We start from the raw sequence: 22,287 nt of genomic DNA on the forward strand, positions 1-22,287 counted from the left end.
ATCAAAGTCAACAATATCCAACAGGATAAGATCAGCTGGCATAACAACATTCTCCACTATCACTGGACATCCTGGGTACACACGATCTACAATACATCTCTCCCCTCTAGGCATAGCAAACTCTAAATCATACCCTAGAGGTGTGGGGCGAGGTTGCGTCACTTGAGCAAATGTATGAGAAATCACAGAATGTGTAGTACCACAATCAATTAATATTCTAGCAAAATAACCTAGGATATTTAACGTACCCATGATCAAGTCTGGATTGTTTTGAGCATCCTGCAGAGAAATGTTATGAATACGTCACTGGGCCTGCTGTCGTCCACCTCGACCTCTGCTCGTCTGGTCACCACGACTCTGAGTACCACGCCCCTGACTGGGTTGACCAGACTGCCTCGAAGACCCCGCACTACTCGTAGCAATCTCCCCCTGCTGAGTCTGTCCTCCCTGAAACCACTGAGACCCACCTGCTGGGACTGGATGATACGGCATATAGCCACCAGAATACTGGGGATAACCACCATGAGAATATGGATCCTAGGGATATTGATACTGTCCCGGGGCATAAGGAACAGCATCGCCCTGATAGTAATAGGCACTACCTCGACCCGTCTGCCCATAACTACCAGGACTAGGAATCTGCTGGATCGGTGCAGGTAGTGGCAAGAAAGTCTGTTGAGGCTTTTGCTGACTCTAGGGACGATTTGCAGCCCAATGTCCCATCTGCCCATAAGTAAAGCAACCACTGTTGCCTGGCCTACACTCGCCAAAATGTCGATTATTACACCTGCGGCAAACTGGGGCCCTACCTCTACCACCATCACCCTGTTTCTGGCCTCTAGCACCACCAGCGAACCTACCACCACGACCCTGACCAGTGACGCTAAAACTACCGCTAGAAGAGCTAGAACTAGTGCCACCCCTCTTGAAGTTCTGGGTCCTACGAGGTCCGAGCGACGCCTGACCCTTGCCCTTATCGTCAATCCTCTGATTACCGTCTTTCTTTTCCTCCTCACTCTCGCTCGGCATGTTCTCTGAATCCTCAATTCTCAACAGAATCTCATAAAACTCCTGGTAGGTATCACAAGGGGTAGTGGTTGCCATCGAACGCCACTTCTTCTTAGTGCCCAACCGGAAACGACGAAGCATCTCCGCTGGATTGCCAGCAACATCTGGATGATAGCGAGACAGATTAGTAAACCTTCGGTAGTACTCATTTGCTGTCAGCTTCCCTTGTTCTCACTAAATTCCTGCTTCTTGCGGTCAATATACTCAGGAGGCACAAACCTTCTCCTGAACAACTCTCTGAATACATCCCAATCAGTCTTCTCCGTTGGAGATAAACGACGAAGTTCCTGTTCCCACCAGGACGCAGAATCCTTACCCAAAAACCACGAGGTCGTCTCTACCCACTTCTCAACAGGGAGATTCCCCTGATTATGCAAAACACGAAAAGTCTTCTCAATATGCTCTAGCCACCGCTCCGCACCCTCAAAACCCTCGTTGCCTTCGAACTTATCCAACTTCAAATTATACATAGTCTCCAGATGAGTCCTTTGGGGAGGGCGGAGCGCCGAATGAATAACTGTAGCGATAGCTTCCCCCAGCTGAGCTACATCAGGGAAACTAGGCTCAGCAGAGCGACGTGGTTCTCGACGAGGCGGCATAATTATGACAGAAGACACCAAAACCATTAGAATACTCACAAAAGTACAGGACTGCGAAAACCTAGGCTCTGATACCAAACTGAACTTCCCGATGGGTCACCCATCCTGGGAGTGCTTTCGTGCGCTACTCGCTTAACTTCGAAGTTCCCATGGAATCCAAAGCCAGTGAGCCCAGAAACAAAACCGTGAGGGCGTGGTCGGGGCCCAAAGCGGACAATATCGTGCTACGGTGGTGGATCAAGCCCGAGTTGTGGTGGGGGCCCGGGCCGGGATGTGACAATTAGGGATTTTAGTTAATTCTCATAATTTAACATAGTGGCGGAATGGACATAAAAATAGAGAGTTTTAATAAGGGGGTGTGTCATCTACACACTTTAAAAAAAAAAATAAAAAAATTTCTCACACCCTCTTTGTTAATTTTTGTTCTTTGATATTCTTCGATTCATCTGCTCCGACAGTAAAAAATTAGAAGTGTCACATGCCGGCCTGAGACGAATCACTTCCCGAGCCCGCTCCACTACCGTAGCACGATATTGTCAGCTTTGGGCTTACCATTCCCTCACGGTTTTGTTTTTGGGAACTCACGAGCAACTTCCCAGTGGGTCACCAATCATGAGATTGCTCTAGCCCCCTTCTCGCTTAACTTCGGAGTTCCGATGGAACCCGAAGCCAGTGAGCTCCCAAAAGGCCTCATGCTAGGTAGAGATGGGAATATACATATAAGGATCATTTCCTTGGGCGTTGTGGGATGTCACAAGAAGAGTGTGAGAAATACAAATAGATGTGTAGATATCATACGTCTTTTAATAAAAAGAGTTTCACAAAACTATAATTTCCTTTTTTAAAGGAAGACTAATGAAAAATCTAAAAAAACTTTAGTTTTAATGAAAAATGACAAATAAAGGCGTAGTGAATAATACCAGAGAAATGTAAAAATGTGATTTTTCGTAAAAAGTGAATAGTACCGGGAGTGTTTCGTTAAAACTCCCTTTTTTTAATTACATGTTATGAGTAATCGCATGAACGAGAAGCACAATTATCCAGGAGTATCCTCGCCAGATCCTCTGTGTGAGGATCTTGAAAATTCTCTAATCATATTCGTTTATCATACATCGTGCAGTCAGAAGTCATTGTAAATTTTTTTATTTAAAATTGAATATAAACAATACTTGATAAAAATTGATCATATTATATACAATGCACAGACGTAATTGAAGAATTTCTGAAATCCTTACAAAAAGAATCTGGTCCTCTCTCTTTGCTATACTTGCCCCAAAAGCAAGTCTGCATAGACTCGCTAGACACGTGGATTTCCCCTAGCATTTAGATGAAAATTTCAAAATGGGGCCCACTTTAATGAAACCAGACATTAGATATATTCTTGTTTCCCATTTTAACCCTCCCATGGAAAGGAGAGGAAGAACATGGGTTAATGCTTCAAAGGGATGGCAATTTAATCCGTCAAACTCGATCTCCGTAGGTAATCGATCTGAACGATTCAGTTTTAAAGATTCGATTTCAGGTGCCATACCATACATTAGATATAAAAATTGATACTTTTTTCATGTTGTCTGGCGCCATACCATACGTTTCACTATCTTTGTCCTGCTTAATCTAAGTCAAGCCAGTCTAGCTTAGTCCTGGAAGTTAGTTCAGTCCGAGATGGTCCGGTGAAAAAAACACATCCACATAGTGTTGAATACACCCTAATCACTTTTAATGTGTATCACAAAATTATTTATCTTCTTCAACTCTTAAAACCACTATCGCCATTCATTGTGAAACAAAACCCTAACTAATAAAACTACAAACACGTTAATGGAGAAAAAAAATTAAGAATGAAATATAAGATCGATGTTTCAGAAGTTTCACATGAAGTACGACTTCATATATTTCATTGTTTTAGGTGATTTCAATAACATGAGCATGCCTATAATTGCGTTATGAATGGTATCTCTCAAATTTCATTGTTTTAGATGATTTCAATAACATGAGCATGCCTATAATTACGTTATGAATGATATCTCTCAAATGAAGTAGGAGGCTGCGTTACGCCTATAGCTACCGCTTCCGACAGATATCCAACTTTAAGTTTAAAGCATGAATCATATCCAACTTTATTTGAACAGATATGTGATGACGAGGATTCGAGGAAGCAAAAGAATGTGATTATTTATAGCATACAATGATTCGCCATAAAATATTTCCAGGCATAATTCCTTGAGTTTAATTTTTTTTCCCGGTAATCCTTTTTGCTTTCTTGAATCATGTATACTCAACAGAAAACTGTCCAAATAGTGCAACTAGCTCTTTATTGATATATGAACAGAAACACATGCAAATAAAGTGGACCGACTCTCTCTCCTATTCCACCCGCACCAATACGTCGTTTAGGATTTGTTGAACTAAATCCCCCCATGTTCAAAGTGGAGTTGTCCTTCATGTGTGCTTGGGAGAAGTTAGAAAAATTCCGGCATCATATTGGCCTTCAACTTCACATTGAAGGTGCTTTGGATGATTTTATGTATTTGCACTTAAGATGTAAATTATGTTGAGTTTATGTCAAAAATGTGAAGTGCACGTAAAAAATGTGAAGTTCATTTTGAGAGTGCGTCGTGTGAGAGTATTATGAGAAATAATGTAAGGTGTAATAAGATAAATTTTAATTGAAAAAGTAAATATAGAGTATATTAAGTATGTGATGTGTATTCATCAATATGTGGAGTGTTAATATAATAAGCCCTTAATGAAAATAGTCTCTCAAACCATGTTTTTAACCAAAATATTCAACCGACTTTGTTTAATCATAGCGACGAATTCATTAAACGTTTCCCTTTTTTTTTCCAGTCATCTTCTCTACTATGCAACTTTGAGTCATAAACCAGCAGCACCTTGTTTACTCCATCTTTGGTATACCTACGTTGCCTCTCCAAGACTCCACCATCACCACTCTTCTTCTCTCTGTAACACCCAGTACCTAGAAAAAATGAAGACAAAATATTACTCCCAAAATGAAATTGTGATTTAAACAAAAATAAATAAATAATATATCAAATAAATTAAAACTAATTAGATCCTGTTTGGGTTAATATTTGAATATTGGGTTTAAATGAAGGAAAACCCAAGGATGCCAATTTAAAGGAAGACTTGCCCGAAGCCCAGCATCGAGCTCAGAAGCAAACTGAAACCTTCTCAGCCAAGACACAAGCCACATGTCTATAACTGAAGTGACAAGTGATGAAGACTAACCTACTATCAGCCAAAGAACACTTTCTAGTGGCATTACAAGTAAAAAGATGATGACTCACTACCCTCCCAGTACTTTCGTGCAAGAGCAAGAGTTACAGCGGCCAAGCCAAATTGCCTATAAAAGGGAAGACAGGCCCTAGAGACAAGGACACTCAACCAATCAAACTTAAAGACATACAAACTTGCCCCTCAGACAAGCAAACACCCAGAAGCCTGTACATCGTCCAGACTCTACCCCTTTTAGACTTAGATCCCCCACAGATAGCCATTCTTTGGCAATATTAGAAGCTCTACTACCTGATCCCAGATTTGTAGTATCAATTCATTTTCGGAAACCCTCTTTGTATTTCCTACTTGCACTTATTTTCCCCAGTACTTACAATAGTTCGACAAACTCAAAGTGAAGTAGTTGCAAAAGGTTTGAACCTTGCCCGACAAGGTGAAATCTTGCCCGACTTCATTGTGTTTGTATTTATAGCCTGTAGATATGTCGTTTAATACATATTCTACTATGTTTTTAACTCTCTTTGCAATTGTCTCTCACGTTAAGACCCATTCATGTTCAGATCTGGTTAATAAGGTTAACTTTATTATTGTAAACATTAAACTGGAACTAATCAGATGAATAAAAGGGCTCTGGACTCCCTTCAGATGGACATATAGGACTACAAGTAAAAGTCCTTGGTCACAAGGCAAGAAAAGAACCTAAGGTGGACTTAACCCATCCACGACAATCCTTTGATAACAAGAAGTTTGAGTAACTTGGGGCGCAAGTACTCGACTTAAAACACACTTGTTTTACATCTACTATACTGATATAGTAGTGGCACGCCTAAGCACTTAGTTAGTTTTGATTGTGAGCCTCAATGCCTATACCTAAGACCCCACAAAGGCACCTTTCAGAACTAACTTCAAGCTCTTACTGTAACACACAAGGCAAGCAAGAGCCCGACTACCAAATATACACATCCAAAATGCCAATCCCTTGGGGAGCTGTGCTGAGGTCCAAGGAGAATTCTCCAAAGAAATCTTTGCTCAAAACAGATCCATTATCTTTTCTAAGCAAATCCAAACTTTCCCGATCATAATATCAAATTGCTCAATGACACAAAAATAAATTGGTGAGTGGCAGTAGGACAATCAGGGTTTATATCTGCACCCATACGTTCGTCTAGCATATTGGGATTGCGAGGGAGAAAACAAAACGAAACTGGTTTGGGATGTGGTGGTAGAAGAGAAGAAGATAAGTGGTGGCGGATGCGGCCACTGTGGAGAAGGGGGTGTGCGCCGGGTGCTTTTAAGTTTTTTTTTTTTTTTTTTTTATTTTTTTTTCTTTTCAGTTTTGAAATTGTTTATTGAAGGGTGATATTGATTTTTTTTTTCTTTTTTCTTTTCATTTTTAAAATTGTTTATTGAAGGGTGATATTGATATTTTGAGGCTGAACATTATTTATGGGGTGAACTTAAATGGGATGAGGAGTGTAAATAGAAAAACTATATTTCCTTATTCATAATTTTCTTTAATTCTTCAGGAAACTTGTACACCAATAATTGATTACTTTCCAACCATCCACACATGATTTCAAACACCAACAGATAAACTAAACCCAAACTCTTCCTTATCCTCTGTTTTCTGGATTATTTGCTTGGAAAGTTGCTTTTTGACCGTTCGGGGCATTTTCTTTTTGTCATGATCAAAGCTGAACTTTTTAGACAGCAAGTGGAGCATTTTTTGAAAAGCTTTAGTCCTTGTTTGGTACTGAGGTGATTCTGAAAAAAGCTGGTATAAAAAAAAGTTGGGAGCTGTTTTTGTGTTTGGTAAACATTCAGCTTCAGCTTTTTTTCACAGTTTTGGGTGAAAAAAAGCCAAAAATAAGAAGCTGCAAAACCCAACTTTGAAAAACCGGCTTTTTTTCACATCTATTTTACATAAAAATTTACCAAACACTATAATACTGCTTTTTTTTTTTTTTCAAAAGCACTTTTATAAAAAAGTTTACCAAACACTCTGCTGCTTATTCTCACAGCACAGCAGAAGCAGCTTTTTTTCAAAGCACAGCAATACCAAACCAGCCTTTACTATTGATGCCAAAAGAAAAAGGGCAGATTATGCATGAAACACAAGTTTTGTACAATGAATCAAAAAGTGGTAGACAGGACTCGAATTTGTTGTTGATCTTCATCTCCGTTTATAAGATTTCAGAAGCCATGTACAAAAATGATAAACGCCTTTTTATTCAGGTAAACTGAATGAATCCTACTTACATAATCTCACTAAAGTATATTAAAATAGTAAAAAAAATTATCATCTATTAGTATCATAATTAAAAGAAGGGTTGGGATCCGGAGACACGCACTTTTGATACACATTTTAACACACATTTTTGTAGGGTCCCACTTCATAATGTATTTTAATGATCAAAATCGTTCATCTTAAGATCATATCAACCAAAAATCACTCAATCCAAAACTATATGTCCGTTGAATTAAATTTAATGTTTCTTTGTATAATTGTATTCAGCCATTATCTTCCCTATAAATGAATATCTTAATAGTTTTGGATTTGTCTAATTTTTTGCAAGGATGATCAATGAATCAATAGACGATTTATATTTTTGAAATACATTACGAAGTAGACTCTACAAAATAAACATCTAAATGTGTGTCCCGAATCTCAACCCTTATACAAAAATAAAATAAATTATGTGATAACAAAACCATTAGCACACGTGTAAAAGAAACCATGAAACCAAAAATAATAATGAATAAATTAAGTAGAAACTAGAAACACTTATTCAAATTGCAAAACAAAAATTATAGTAAGACCTAAATTAAGGATAGTTTAATTTCCCGCAACAAATGAAATTAAAGCCTTAATATATCATGTGATCAATCAACAAAATCATTAGTGAACATATAAAATAAAATAAAAACCATGAAACAAAACAAAATGAAGAACAATCAACAACAAAAAGGCGTCTTTCTAGAGCCTAATCTTAAAAAAATTTAAATTATGTGATAAATAAAAAAAAATCATTTGGGTATAAAAGAAATCAAGAAACAAAACAAAATGATGAATAAATTAAAGTAGAAACGATAAACACTAATCCAAATTGCAAAACAGCAGTTATAGTAAGACATAAATAAAAGTAGTCTTTAATTTTCTGCAACAAGTGATATTAAAGCCTTGATTTCTCTACATATCTCTCCACTCCCTCGGCAAACAAGAAACAAAATAATCAAATCTTATAGTTGATTAATGGGACCTTTAAATGTGGAGGCTCTGTGCAATTGCACAAGGTACTCCTCCTTAATGCTGGTACTAATCTATTATTGTTATTGTCTTTTAGTAATCATGGTTTTCGTTCGTACGATTAGCCTATCTTGTGGAAAACTTTGATGCTAAAAGAAAAATGACAGATGCATGAAACACGAGTTTTGTGCAATGAATCAAAAAGTGGTAGATAGGAAAATAATTGTTTAGGGTTTAGATATGATCTAATAATTGTTCATAGATATGGCCTAATTATTTGAAGCAAGATTCCAATCAAATTTGCATGTACGCCACTCAAAAAAATTCCAATTGTTCATAGACATGTGTAAAGGACGACAACTTTAAACAAAGCCGATTGTTTGGAGCTTTAAATTTTATAGACAATATGTGGTGCAAAAGCAAAATGCCAGGTAATGCATGAAACAAGATTTCCAATCAAATAATCAGGGATACTTTTCTCGTTACTTCTCTTACAGAAATACAGGACCCAATAGTTATACGTGCCTGCTGGCTCAGACTAAAACATTCAGGACAAATTTATAAATAATTGATGAACTGCAACAGGGCAAATAGATGATGATAAGAGGAATAAAGGTCTAGTTGGTCCAAGAGGGATAAAGGCAATATGTTTAAAATTGAATAAGATGTTGGGTACATAAATGTAATCCTTAACTTCTTGGTTTAGGGTCTCCTCAATTCTTAATTAATCCACAATTTACGGTTGTGATAAATTTTCAGGCCAGCATAGTCCACTACCAATGCCACTAATATTACCTCCACTTAACCATCTATCAAAGAATTTGAGGAATAAGAGATTGTGTTTTAATTAATTCACAATTAACTCTCTTTTATTTATGAATTTGATTCACTCTCCTCTATCATTAACTGTGATTTATTTCTCCCTTCCCCAAACACTCATGCTTCTAATTTTCTCCTCCTCATTTTTTTAAGAAAACTAGCTTTTAATTATTAAATAAGATGAAGTTTAGAAAAATGTTTTATACAAAATTAAAAATTGATTTTAGTCCCTAGACTCTATTTAATGCCGGTGTATGTATTTAATGTCTTTTTTTTAATTTATAATTTTATGGTGTTCATAAATAAAATTTTAAGATTATATTATAAATTTTATTTCTCATTATGGTAAGTATCTTATATAAGAAAATATTTTCGTAGAGATTTTTCGGTACGCTTATATTTTTGCATATGTCTTATGCGCCACTAATTCATTGTAATATATTTAGGTATGAATATTTCAGTACACTAGTTTAGTATAATATATTTAGGTACGGACATTTCGGTACACTAGCTTTGTAAGATCCCACATCGACCAACGGATAGGGGGTGATGTACCTTATATGTATATGCTCCCCTCCCTATAGCACAAGGCATTTTGGGAACTCACTGGATTTGGATTCCATCGGAACTCTGAAGTTAAGCGAGTTCGGGTGAGAGCAATCCTACGAGGGTGAGAGCAATCCTATGATGGGTGACCCACTGGGAAGTTCTCGTCTGAGTTCCCAGAAACAAATCCGTGAGGGAATGGTAAGCTCAAAGCAGACAATATTGTGCTACGGAGGAGCCGGATTGGGATATGACAAATTTAGTATAACATATTTAGGTACATACGTTTCGGTACACTAGTTTAGCATCATATATTTAGGTACGGAATTTTTGGTACGCTCATATTTTTGCATATTTTCTTATGTGCCACTAATTCACTACAATGTATTTAGGTATTACAATATATTTAGGTACGGACATTTCGGTACACTAATTTAGTAAAATATATTATGATACGGACGTTTAGGTACACTAATTAGAAGAAGTTAAATAAAATTAATGAATTAAAATGTGTATAATAATAAACTATCTTGGGGTATTATTTTTCTCGAATACCTAATGTTTTGTGTTTAGATCTCTTCACAAAATTTGGTGGCTATTTTGGACTTCTAAACAACCATCTTAATCTCTACAAACAACCCCACAATCACTTTACATTGTGAATCTGTGATAGTAATGTACTAGATTTTTTTATTCTTTTGTTCTGTCAAACTAATCAGGCAATAATTTCATATTCCATAATTTGGCTTCTATGTTTTATATATAACAATCTACTGTATAGTTCATCATATATGTATATATATGTGTGTGTGTGTATATTCATCAAATCTAAATCAAAACGAATATATATACCCTTTTTAATTAGAAGTAACCTCAGATGGAAAATCATAATCGGCCATATACACGGACCACCAAAATAATCCAAATACTCATTCTAGACAACGATTCATTTGTTTCTCACAGCCTCACAGAAGGTGTGAAACGAGCTGGATTTAGCAGAGCACATCGACAAGGGCAGTGATGATGACGTGAGTTATTTAGTGTATGAGGGAGGGGAATGAGAAAAACATAACAAGCAATGAAAATAAAATATTGAAAATTTGAGAGCAAGAACATAAAGTACTTAACCAATATTTCTAAGTAGCCTGATAACTACAGTAACGTGTATGAATAAAACTAGAGAAAAGTTTGAAGAGAAGAAATGGAGACACTACTACATATTGCGTCATTAATAACATAAATGAGGGTGCCATACAAAATATGCTTTATGATGCATAAAATGCGCCATTGTTCAAGTTCAATAACACCTTTTCCACGTCATAAATCTAAAACAAGCGTAGTTGATTAAAAATAATGATGCTTAAACCGCGACGGCCTCGGAAGGCTTGGTGGGGCGTCGCTCTAATTCTAGTTTTGGTGGGTTCAACATATATAGCACGAACGTGGATGCTGACTGGCAAGGGAACCCTGGATCTAGTCTGTGAAAAATGGTGATAATCAATCGAATCCTAGCTAGGGCGGGAGATGATATAGGCAATCCCGACGAACATAGATAGATATGAGAGAATCGATTGGATGAGACGATGGGAGGTATTCATGTTATAAACAATCTTCCTTATTCGTGAAGAAGAAAACTTGGGGTTTATGTTATTGAGGTTTTGGTTTTTGTTTGAAATTAGTGTGGCTGGAGTGGTATGTACACCATGTCATTGTATGAATGGAGAAAAATTTAGTTTTCAAGTGTTCATCCACTTGTATAGTGATATGTGGTGTACTACCCTATATTCCCAGCTCATTGAAAAATCTGTCATTAATTGCAGTAACAAAATCTATCTATTTTGATTTAAACACAATTGCCATGCTACAAGAGCCATGAAATTTTGGTGTAATAGTTGGGGGTTATCTTATTCAAAACTTATTAGCAGCAGAACCAGAGAACAAATTAAATATGGACAAATAAACCATAGCAGGGATTTGAAACTAAATCAAGAGGAAGGTTCTATCCAAGGATGATAGAGCAAAGACTTGACAAGAGTGAAGGTCGATAAGCAGGAAACAAATGGAGGTATCTCTCCCATGCAGGTTTTGACCTCTTGTTTGCACCTTTACAGGTTTTTTCTTCAGTTTTTTTTTCCTTTCCCTTTTTTAGTTCTATTTTATAAAATCCACATTAGCGTCTATGTAATTTAATCACTTTTTTGGAGCATTTTTGCTCATCATCATAACTATAGCGTATGCTCACTATTTTTTAATAGAACCTTCCTCTTGATTCACCATACACCTAAACCATTCATCACTTATGTGGCACATTAATCTTTTTGTAAATTTTGTTCTTCACTCGATACGTCAGATTTAAACTATTATTAATTACATATTAGTTGTAATTAGTATTTCTAAAACAAAAGGTAATAACAAAAAGGGAAGTGTTATTGACACTCCAAAATCTCATTCTACACTCCTCACAAATGTATTTTTCTTTCTAAATATAGAAAGTTTGGAGTGTAGATTGAGAATTTTGGAGTGTCAAGAACAATTCCCTAACAAAAATTGTAAAAAACATTTATTACCCACTAAAAATAGATTTGAAGCAGCTGTCAGCAACTCTCTCTGTTATCATTTTATGTCATGCCACATATGAATTGGAATTTCAGTTGAGAAACACTAGTACTGTCTTTTTTTAACGTTATTGCTGATATAGACTTTTTAACATCTCTTTTGAATTTCAGTTGGAAACCATTTATCTTTTTTTACTGCATTCCATTAAGGATAAATGTTCATCACACACCTTAATGTTAAATGTTAAATGATGAATTTTAAAACACTAGTGCTGCCTTTGTACACACCTTAAAGATAAGTGTTAACTCAACAACGCAATCCTAACATTTGTATCTCAGATTTTCAAGCGTCTCATCCCCTTCTTCCTCCCTCCTCCCATCTCTTTCCTCTCTCGTTTTTTTCCCCTTCTCTGTTATTGGGCAAACATCACAAATCAAAAATCCTAAAGTGGTGAAGTGTTATTCTTTTCTTTTCTTTTTTTTGGTTGAAAAAGTGGTGAAGTGTTATTGCATCCAGAAACTTATGTCCATACAGAAGATCCAAATTACAATATTGATTCCAATTGCGAATTTGCAGAAAATAATAAAAAAGTGTGAGAGACTCCGGGAAGACGAAACGATGCCGTGCCAAAAATTGTGCGATTACTGCGTTCCATACATAACTAATTAGCCAACAGACAAAATACAAATTATATAATACAAGACAATCACAAACCCAGCCCTGTAATTTATAAATTATAAGTAAATAAGTCAAGTACTGAAAACATGGATAAAATCATCACAAGTAAACCCATTTCTTCAAATGCTTAATATCATCAAAAGAGAAGAAATATTCGAGAAACCCAATTGGGAACACCACAAAACGACATCAGTATCACCGTAATTAAGGAATGGAGGGTTCGGAGGTGGACTTGGCGTCCATGGCCCGGACGATTTGAAGTAAAATATGGAGGAATGGAGGGTTCGGAGGTGGACTTGGCGTCCATGGCCCGGACGATTTGAAGTAAAATATGGAGGAATGGAGGGTGGTGGCCTCGGGGCGTGGGTGTTTGTAGCCGTTGCCGGGGTGGTGGTTATTGGGTCGAAAAGAGAGGAAGAGGAGGAGTCCTGTTGGAAATTTTTATTATGTTTAATTTATTTATTTTTAACTCTTTTCAAAAGTATTTTAATATTAAATTTAATCCTGATTAGTTGGTGGGGGGAGAGGTGAGCATCCATCAAAACTAGCGGTAGTGGGCAAAAATGTTTCTGAAAAATAATGAAATGAGTGTGGCTATATTTACCACAGTTTTATCATTTTTTCAATAAAGGTAAGATCCATAAACATATGTGAGTCTCATTTATATTATAGAGGTGATACAATTACGATAGAAAAAATATGATAAGAGTATCATTTTTGTAATGAAATTGTTCGCAAGTACATATTTTATATTGATGACCACATTACCGATTGCGATGTTGACCACCTTTATAATATAGATGGGTCTCATTTCCACGGGTGATTTCGTAATATATATAGGTAATCGACATTGATGGAGCAAATTATCTTCTACAACGAGTCACGACCTAGCAATAGAAATGAGTAAGCCTTCTCTTAGACTGCAGCTTACAAAGCTTGTTTTTTACCATATTCTACTTTGGCAACTTGGACGCTGGCCTCAATCCAAATTCCACTGTAGAGCCGACGTGCCTCGACTGCCGGTAGATGAAGGTATTCATTACCAATATCACTCCATCTGTTTTAATCATCAGCTAACTTTCTGATTAAATCGCCTTCAAACACATGTTTAACTAATTAATTAATTTCAGCTAAGAGGCCTGATCATCGTATTTATTAATTACTTACCGAAATATTGGCAGTGTCTGCTCTCCGAGCCATTATGAGAGACTTAGAGTTCAAGCAACAACCAGCCATTACAAACACAATGTGCGTCGATGGAGTCTCAGCTTATGGTTTTACATTCAATTGTGATTGCAATAACGCAACTAATCTATGCCGCATCTCTGAAATGTATGTATGAAACAGTATTCACAAATACGCATTAGGTCAAATAAATCATCAAAATCTTGTTTAAATTATGTATAGAACGGTATTAACCCTTTTTTTTGTGCACTCATTTTGTGTGGCAGTGAAATAAGCAACTTAGATTTAACTGGAACTATTCATGAAGGTGTGGGTTATCTTAGTAATCTACGGAGACTGTACGTAATCCGACTCTTTCTCTGCCCACCAATCTTTAATGTAATTTCAGTTGTTTATGTTATGTTGCAGACTCCAGTGACAACTTTGGGGTGTAAAAAGAACTAACCTTCACAAAAATATTCACCAAGCAAGAGTGTAAAGAAATCATAAGTTCAACCTAATTAATTTTTTTTTTCTTTCTTTCAAATATCATATCAAAAGCATTCTATCCAGCAACAAACTTCATGGCAGCATACCTGATACATTGGGGAATTTGATGTATCTCGGAACCTTGTAAGTAAATATATACTAGATGGTTAATTACACGCACACACTAGAATTTGCATGATTATGAATATATGGATAGTTTTACATGAAAATTCATTGTTAATCAATATGTACTTGTGAAAATTAGAATCTGAATTGGGGTTCTCTGTATCAAGGGATCTATCGCAAAATCAACTCAATGGTCCAATACCAGCAAGCTTAGGGGGCTTGGTTTCTCTTCGATATTTGTAAGGGCTTGATGTCGCCAATTTAATTGTGGAGAGTCATCTTGATTAATTTCCATTAATTTCTTTTGTTAAAATTCTTATCAAGTCATTTTCACGCTCTATATATATAGATATCTGCAATACAACTTGCTTAGCGGAGGTATACCACGAAATTTTGGTTCACTGACGAAGCTTACTGAATTGTGGGTACATTAATTAATTATTTCTTTTCTTAATCTCCTCCACCTCAGATTTTAATTTGTGATGGATTAATTCATTTCATGCATGCTTTACTTTCACCGGCTTTTGCAGATATCTGCAGTTTAATATGCTATCAGGCACAATTCCTGAGGGTTTTGGAGATCTTTCGCTTCTTACAACTATGTTTGTTCTTTGCTTACACCACATTTAATTATACTTATAGACTTGTGATTTTATTCGTATGCATGTTTAGATAAAATATATATATATATATAATTAATCTTCTAAAACCTTAATTCTAAGAAGTCTTTTGTCATTTTTTTTCCCACAGGGATCTGTCTGAGAATCAGCTCTCTGGTCCTCTTCCAGAAAGCCTCGGAAAGTTGAAATCACTCACAACCTTGTAAGTTTAAATGACAACACAAAAAAAAAAAAAAAAAAAAAAAAAAAACACCAAACTCGTCGCTTAAAAACTAAATAAAATAGATAACAATCAAGAGTTAATATGCAAAAGTAATTAACATAGGAGTGTCTCTTTCATTGTTGCAGCCTTGTGTCGGCCAATTATTTGAGTGAGAAATTTCCAAATACTTCTTTTGGCAACCTCACAAGCCTGAAAAAGTTGTAAGTGTTCACTCCTGTCAATGATTAATTTGAGGTTTGCCACACATTAATTAAATAATTAAGAGAATATGATGGTGACTGGTGAATGCATACAGTTCAATAGCTGGGAATTACATTTCTGGTCCCTTACCAGTTGAAACCATAGCCAAGTGGACTAATATCTATTACCTGTAAGTAATTTTTAGCTTTACACTCAGCAGGTAGCAATATTATCCTCTCCCGCTTACCATTAAGGTTTCTTAAAAAGACAATTTTTTTACACGGCGTGCAGGGTGCTCATGGGAAACAATTTCGAAGGACGGGTGACTGAAGAAATATTCAGCTTGCAAAACCTTCAGTATCTGTATAAGACATCTTCGTCTTTCTTTCACTTTGCTGGTTCTATAATATATGTGTGTGTGTGTGTATATATATATAGGTTAATGCTAGGGAGGTTACATTTGTAGACAAAATTTGCAAACTAAATAATGTGTTACCAATAGATATGAGCACGTTTATCAATGTTTAAGTAATATCCAATAATGAGCTTCCATGTCATTTTATTTACAAAATTTTGTTTACAAATTTAATTTCTCTTGTATTACATATATATATATATATATATTATTAGAGGTTGAAAATGTGTATATATTTATTCCTCTACAGGTTGATAAGCGACCTGGCAACGAATCATAGTTTCCCATTACCACAAAAGATCGCCAACAGTGCTAATTTCTTTTCTCTGTGAGTGCCTTGTTGTAATAATTGCTTCTAGCCCAGTTTGTGCCCAAAGGCTTCATTTTTCGTTCTTCACGTTCGTTTTCTACAGAACACTGAGGAACTGCTCAATCACCGGCCCAATCCCCAAATACATTGGTGAAGAAATGACATCTCTAAGATACCTGTAATTTCACTTCACTTTTGTAATTTTGCTTTTGGAGTTGTCCTGTTAATTTGGCTGGAAAGAAAATTGATTCAGTTTTACGGCTTGTTTTATAATCATAATCGCTTATGCTATAAGTGTTTTCATTAAAAACGTTTCAATTTTTTTATTTTTAAAAATTCAAGTGATTTCTTGCAAAAGCACTTACAAGTGTTTTCTGAAAAAGTATATGATGTGCACTGGTTTTTCCAAAACACACTTTTAGGACCCAAAATCATTTATTACTTTTTGTGGCAATCGTAATTGCATTTAATTATTAAAAAGTACTTTTAGCTATTCTCAAAGCGCTCTCCAACAAACTTTCAACTGCGTCATTAGATAATTAATTAAGCATCGTCTGATATATCTTTCTATGTTGTATTTTTTATTTCACAATATATAGCCAAATTACATGGAACCATAATTGAGTATGTTCTTAATATCATTGTAGATCAAAACTCCTTTAACTGTTAATCCTCTGTGTTTTGTCTTGCAGAGACTTGAGCTTCAATTATTTAACCGGTGGCCTCCCTCATTATATGAAATCAGATATGATTTACATGTAAAGGAATAACATTCTTAACTGGAAGAATTTAGATCAACTACAGATCTAAGTCTTGTTCATTACATGCGTTAATATAATATATACGCTTAATTATATTCAGGTCTTTTTCTGGAAATATGCTTAACGGGCCAATCCCACGTTGGATATTTCGGGCCTCCCAAACTAGGATGTATGTCTTCATATTCTGAACTGAAGTTGGAAGGACTTTCATTTGCAACAGCTTTAATTTTTTGCTCATATGTACAAATTAATTAATGAGATTGATGCATGCTATGTTATTTTTTAGGGATCTTTCGTTCAACAATTTTTCAGCAGTAGACTCTGCAGTTCCAAGCAACCTACAACTGTGAGGATATGTTCCTTCTTCTTTAATGTTTCTGTTGACGAAATTGAATGGTTCCACTTCCACTACTAATTGCATCAAGCCCTTTTGTTTAAACCACACCACAACTATTGTAGCATGTCGCTTAAGTTGAAGACAATATCAATTATGAAATTTTTTTGTTTCATGGCCTTAACTTTTTTTTTCTTTTCAGGAACTTGTTTGCCTGCTGCCCCAACTCCTCAACCTCTTTACCAGATATGTATGTTTTTTTCCCTTTTGTATTAGTAAGAGACTCGATCATCAGAACCTTGTATAACATATTGGTAACTACTTTTAGGATGGATACATTTGGAATGAAAAACACATACTGTCCTCGAAACAAACCAAAGTGTAAGTTTATTCTTCAGAAATCGGCATCCTGAAAACAAACTAAATGCTGCAGGATATATTATATGTTAATTTTTCCTGCAGACCATTCCTTGTTTATTAATTGTGGTGGTGAAGAGACAACTGTTCTTGGGAATATATATGATCAAGATAATGACACATCCCTCTCTTACACAAGCCCAAAGAAAAACTGGGCTTACAGCCTTTCCGGAGACATTGGTGTACTAAAAAGTAATACTAGTGATTTCATCAAGAGCACAACACGTGGAGTTTCCATTACTGAAGCACCGTTGTATGAAAAAGCTCGTCTGTCCCCGGTATCCCTCAAGTATTATGCTTTTTGTCTACGTAAAGGCACATATAATGTGACGCTTCATTTCCATGAAATTATATACACTGATGTTGCAGACTATACTAGTCTAAGGAAACGCGCATTTGATGTATATATTCAGGTAACAGTTATTTTTTTATGGTCATGGTAACAATCACATCATTCTACTTTTATTTATTGCATCATCTCATTTTAGGTAAATTTTGTGGCAGGGTAACAGGACACTAAATTATTTCGACATTAGAGACAAGGAGGGAATTGGAGAAAAACCAATAAGTGTAAGTCATTCAGCTGAGGTTGTACATGATAGTGATCTGTTAGAGATCCACTTGTACTGGCCTGGAAAGGGGTCTATTGCTTACCAGCCTAATTTTAATGGACCTCTAATATCAGCTATTTCTGTGAATCCTGGTAATATTTTATTTCGTGAATTGATTCCTTTTTAATTTATTTTGTTCAAATGAACACTCATGTATTATTGCTCTCTTCCCACTAATTTCAGAGTTCGATATTAGTCCCGATAAATATAAACGTCTACGCATTGCATTGATTACGATTGCATCCTTCATTGCTGCTCTGCTGCTCTTATTGGCTTTCGCTTGGAGGATGGGCTGGCTGTCAATCAAAGAGGAGCCCAGTAAGTCAATAAGCTGCATGCTAAGCTACAATTATATACTGCACTCTGTATGCCTTCTTTGATACACCAAAACAAAAAGAATTAAAGTTGTATATATGTTCTTGATGCATTTTTTTCTTTGTACAGAAATCAAAATAGGTCAAGAAAAAAAAGATGACGAGCTTAAAGACAAACTTGTCACAGTCAAAGAATTAATAAAAGCTACTGAAAATTTTAGTGACAACACGAAACTTGGTCGTTTTGGAACAGTTTATAAGGTAAACTTCTATACTTGTATACATTTTATAATTTTTGTAATTTTGTTTTATTCTATAATTTTGTGTGGATGAAGGCAAAACTGCAAGGTTACATTGTGGCCGTGAAGAAACTAAATCCCGCTCAATTTAACGAAAAAATCGAAGGCCTGAACAAGGAAATTGGCACCATAAGTTCATTACAACACAACAATATCCTTGAACTCTTGGATGTTTATATTGGTAAAGACCTCCAACTTCTTGTTTACGAGTATATGGAATCCCTTGCCGACATCTTATTTGGTAATGCATTTTCTACTTCTTGTTTACTTGTACTGTGATGTTTTGATGCATATAATGGTTTAAAAACTATCATGAAAGACGAATACAACATATAACGTATTGAAGTGTATGCAACTGCAGACTCGAGCACTTCTAGCACAGTCAAGCTTGATTGGAATACAAGGGTTAAAATTTGCTTGGGAATAGCAAAGGGTTTGGATCATCTACACGAGCATCCGAGAGTAAAGATCCTTCATACGAATATAAAATCCGCTAATATTCTTCTTAATGAAAATTTTGAGGCTAAGTTATCAGACTTTGGATTTGCAAGTTTTTATACCAACGAAGAGAAAGTTAAGGTCATCACAAGAGAAGTTTCGCAGTAAGTAAACTAGCAACTCATTAGTTTTATGAGGCAAATTTAAGTCTATGTAAAACTAAATGCTTATGCTTACTACAGAGGCTACATGGCGCCAGAGTATTTCCAAACAAATGTTTTAACGAGCAAATCGGATGTTTATAGCTTTGGGGTGGTCATACTTGAAATTGTTAGTGGGAAGAGAAACATATTGAGCAAATCAAGCGAGGAAACTCAGGTTCTTTTAGATAGGGTAAGCAAGAGTGACAGGGTTGTGCTTTAGTGTTTTCTTCTCTATATTTGATTATGCATTTTTAGGTGTGAATATGCATTCAAGCCTGATGCTAACAACCCATCCTGCATATGTGCAGGCATATCAAGCACTTGCCAAAGGAAATTTGACGAGCTTGGTTGATAAAAATTTGTCTAATAAATATGATGAAAAAGAAGCCCTCATCATTATGAAATTAGCAGTCCATTGCACCACTCTAGCTCCTAGTGTCAGACCTACAATGTCTGAAGTTGTGAGTGTTCTGGTTGGCGAAAAAACCCTTGGCGAGGTTTTTCCACCCGCCAAGCTCACCGGCGATGGCAATGTTGCTGCTTCCACCTCTTCGGGGAAGACTTCAGCAGCATCAACTTCGTCTAATGATCCCGGAAAGTAGTTCTAGATTGAAAAAGTTCATATGATTAGCATTAGGCGTTCTTGAATTGCTACCGCTACTGGTGTGGTTTAATCTTTTTTGTGGTTTCTTTCGTATCCTTATAAACTTTGTGAACCCTTTTTCCAGCAAAATGTTATATCACAACATTGAGGTTTTGGTTTTGGTTTGAAATTTTTTCTTTTTTGTATCATTGTATATCATGTTAATTGTGAGAATTTTTTTATTGTGTTCGGAACATCGAGTGGTACATTACGTATCATTATAAAAAGGATAATGCTAGGAAGATCAAAATTTTAAACTAAATTTGCCAACCAAATGAAATGTAACAAATAAAAAATATGCATATTAATCAACACTTAAGCAATCATTTAATCATCATATACCACATTATTTGATTTACAAATTTAACCTCTCTAACATTACCCTTATATAAACAGAAGAAAATTTTTATTTTTCAACTATTCTTCAATTGTAAAGTAATATGTAATGTACTATTTCGTATTTCAAGTATAATGAAAAATCTATCATTATTGATCGAACTCGTCACGCTTGTCACGCTTTTGCAGAAACCATTAAAGATCTAACTTGTTACACATTAGGCGACCAGTTTTCAGATCCATCTCATTTTGTTTTGCTTTTTCACAATATTTGATGGGTCGGATTAGAAACAGCAGTTGCTTCACTTTATTGGATACAGCCCTAAGATTTCCTTTTTAAGTGGAGCCTTTAGATGATCCGTTCCTAAAGGAAATTGGGCCCTCGGCTTTGAGCTTAGGGACCGATGAAGAGGTGATGAACTAGGTTAATGTGACACCAATTTTTCAGCTCTTCAGTATGATTAATATTATTTTATGTTATTCTTCCTTATTAATTGTATACTTTAGAGGAGGACCAGTGTCATAATAAAAATTACACACTCTTCTAGCCCTTTTGACTCGGATTCAAGGCTGCCCACCTGCTTTTCCCCTCAGAACACACCTTCTTTTGTTTTTTTTTGAGTCCCTCAGAACTCACTTAACTGTTGACAATATATATATATATATATATTTTTAAGGTTTTGGTTGCTTGATTTGACTTATGTAGTGACCGAGGTACAATGTTGTTTGACTTACAAGTTTGGTAATGTGAGGAGAAGGAGAGAGATGGAAAAAAATTGAAATGTACTGCAGCCTCATGGTTGAAAATTTTAAAAGTCAAAACCAAAATCCAATCGTTTTCTTATAGTGAGATCCGGTTTCAAACTGAAACCGTTTCAAGACTACAAAACTAAATCGTTCGGTCTGATTCAATTTGGTTCGTGTTTTGATTTTGGTTTTCAATTTCTAGTGCCCACCCCTAATTTTACTCTCGCAATTTGGAAAATGGGTTATCCTTCAATATTAAATCCTTTAAGCGATGGATTTATAAGAGTGTCCAATCAGTTAGACAATCCAAATTTATTTTTTTGATCATTTTAACAAGTGACCCTCAACCACACTGGTAAGAGGAGTGTTGCTTTTGCATCATGGCGTGAATTCAAATCTCATCAACTCTCTGATCTAACACTTAATCTAACAAATCTATCGCTTAACAAAAAAAAAAGATCATCTTAGTAAATTGCCAAAAAATATTGACATGATGCAAATTAAAATTCCAAACCATGACCATACCCACATAACAAGCATTTGTATTTTATCCATCAGGTTGGTCATCCATAACTATATATAGTTTTTGTTGATATAAAAGTGAGTTGAAATAAATAAATAATTGGAGGCAATCATTTGAGTGAGTGAATTTCAAATTATGAATGAATGGACTTTGCATGAGTTTATGAATGAGTCCTGTTACGTATGTTGTCAATTTATTTTAAAGTAAAAACTTAATTGCCAACATGCTTTCAAAGAGTAGAATTCTTCCCCTTTTCTTTTTTCTCCATCTCCTATTTGAATGGTCACGATTAAGTTTCGTCAACATTTTGTATTAACTTTTTTATTAAAAAAAATAAAAAGTGCTAGAGGAGAAAAGAAAAAGCGA

At 35.6% G+C, this 22,287-nt stretch overlaps 1 protein-coding gene across 2 annotated transcripts; it reads left to right on the forward strand.

Moving 5' to 3' along the window:
* The first annotated feature begins 13,610 nt into the window (after positions 1-13,610).
* Positions 13,611-20,445, forward strand: LOC137728866 (putative LRR receptor-like serine/threonine-protein kinase At1g53440). Of its 2 annotated transcripts, none has more exons than XM_088677590.1 (26): positions 13,611-13,800; positions 13,950-14,100; positions 14,220-14,291; positions 14,494-14,565; positions 14,715-14,786; positions 14,897-14,968; positions 15,078-15,149; positions 15,298-15,369; positions 15,516-15,590; positions 15,686-15,760; positions 15,862-15,933; positions 16,236-16,313; positions 16,399-16,473; positions 16,988-17,053; positions 17,157-17,225; positions 17,343-17,402; positions 17,593-17,640; positions 17,719-17,771; positions 17,853-18,220; positions 18,312-18,510; positions 18,602-18,736; positions 18,863-18,993; positions 19,068-19,212; positions 19,393-19,633; positions 19,712-19,862; positions 19,981-20,445. In XM_088677590.1, the coding sequence occupies exons 1-26, from the start codon at positions 13,668-13,670 to the stop codon at positions 20,272-20,274; spliced, it is 3,051 nt and encodes a 1,016-aa protein (XP_088533716.1). In that variant the 5' UTR covers positions 13,611-13,667; the 3' UTR covers positions 20,275-20,445. The 2 variants fall into 2 exon arrangements, with proteins under 2 accessions (XP_088533716.1, XP_088533715.1); XM_088677589.1 differs by having other exon boundaries at positions 13,612-13,800; positions 19,068-19,272.
* Positions 20,446-22,287: the final 1,842 nt, after the last annotated feature.

Source organism: Pyrus communis, chromosome 10 (genome assembly GCF_041283825.1).
Source record: "Pyrus communis isolate YQ-2024b chromosome 10, ASM4128382v1, whole genome shotgun sequence".
In the NCBI taxonomy this organism is placed as follows: Eukaryota; Viridiplantae; Streptophyta; class Magnoliopsida; order Rosales; family Rosaceae; genus Pyrus; species Pyrus communis.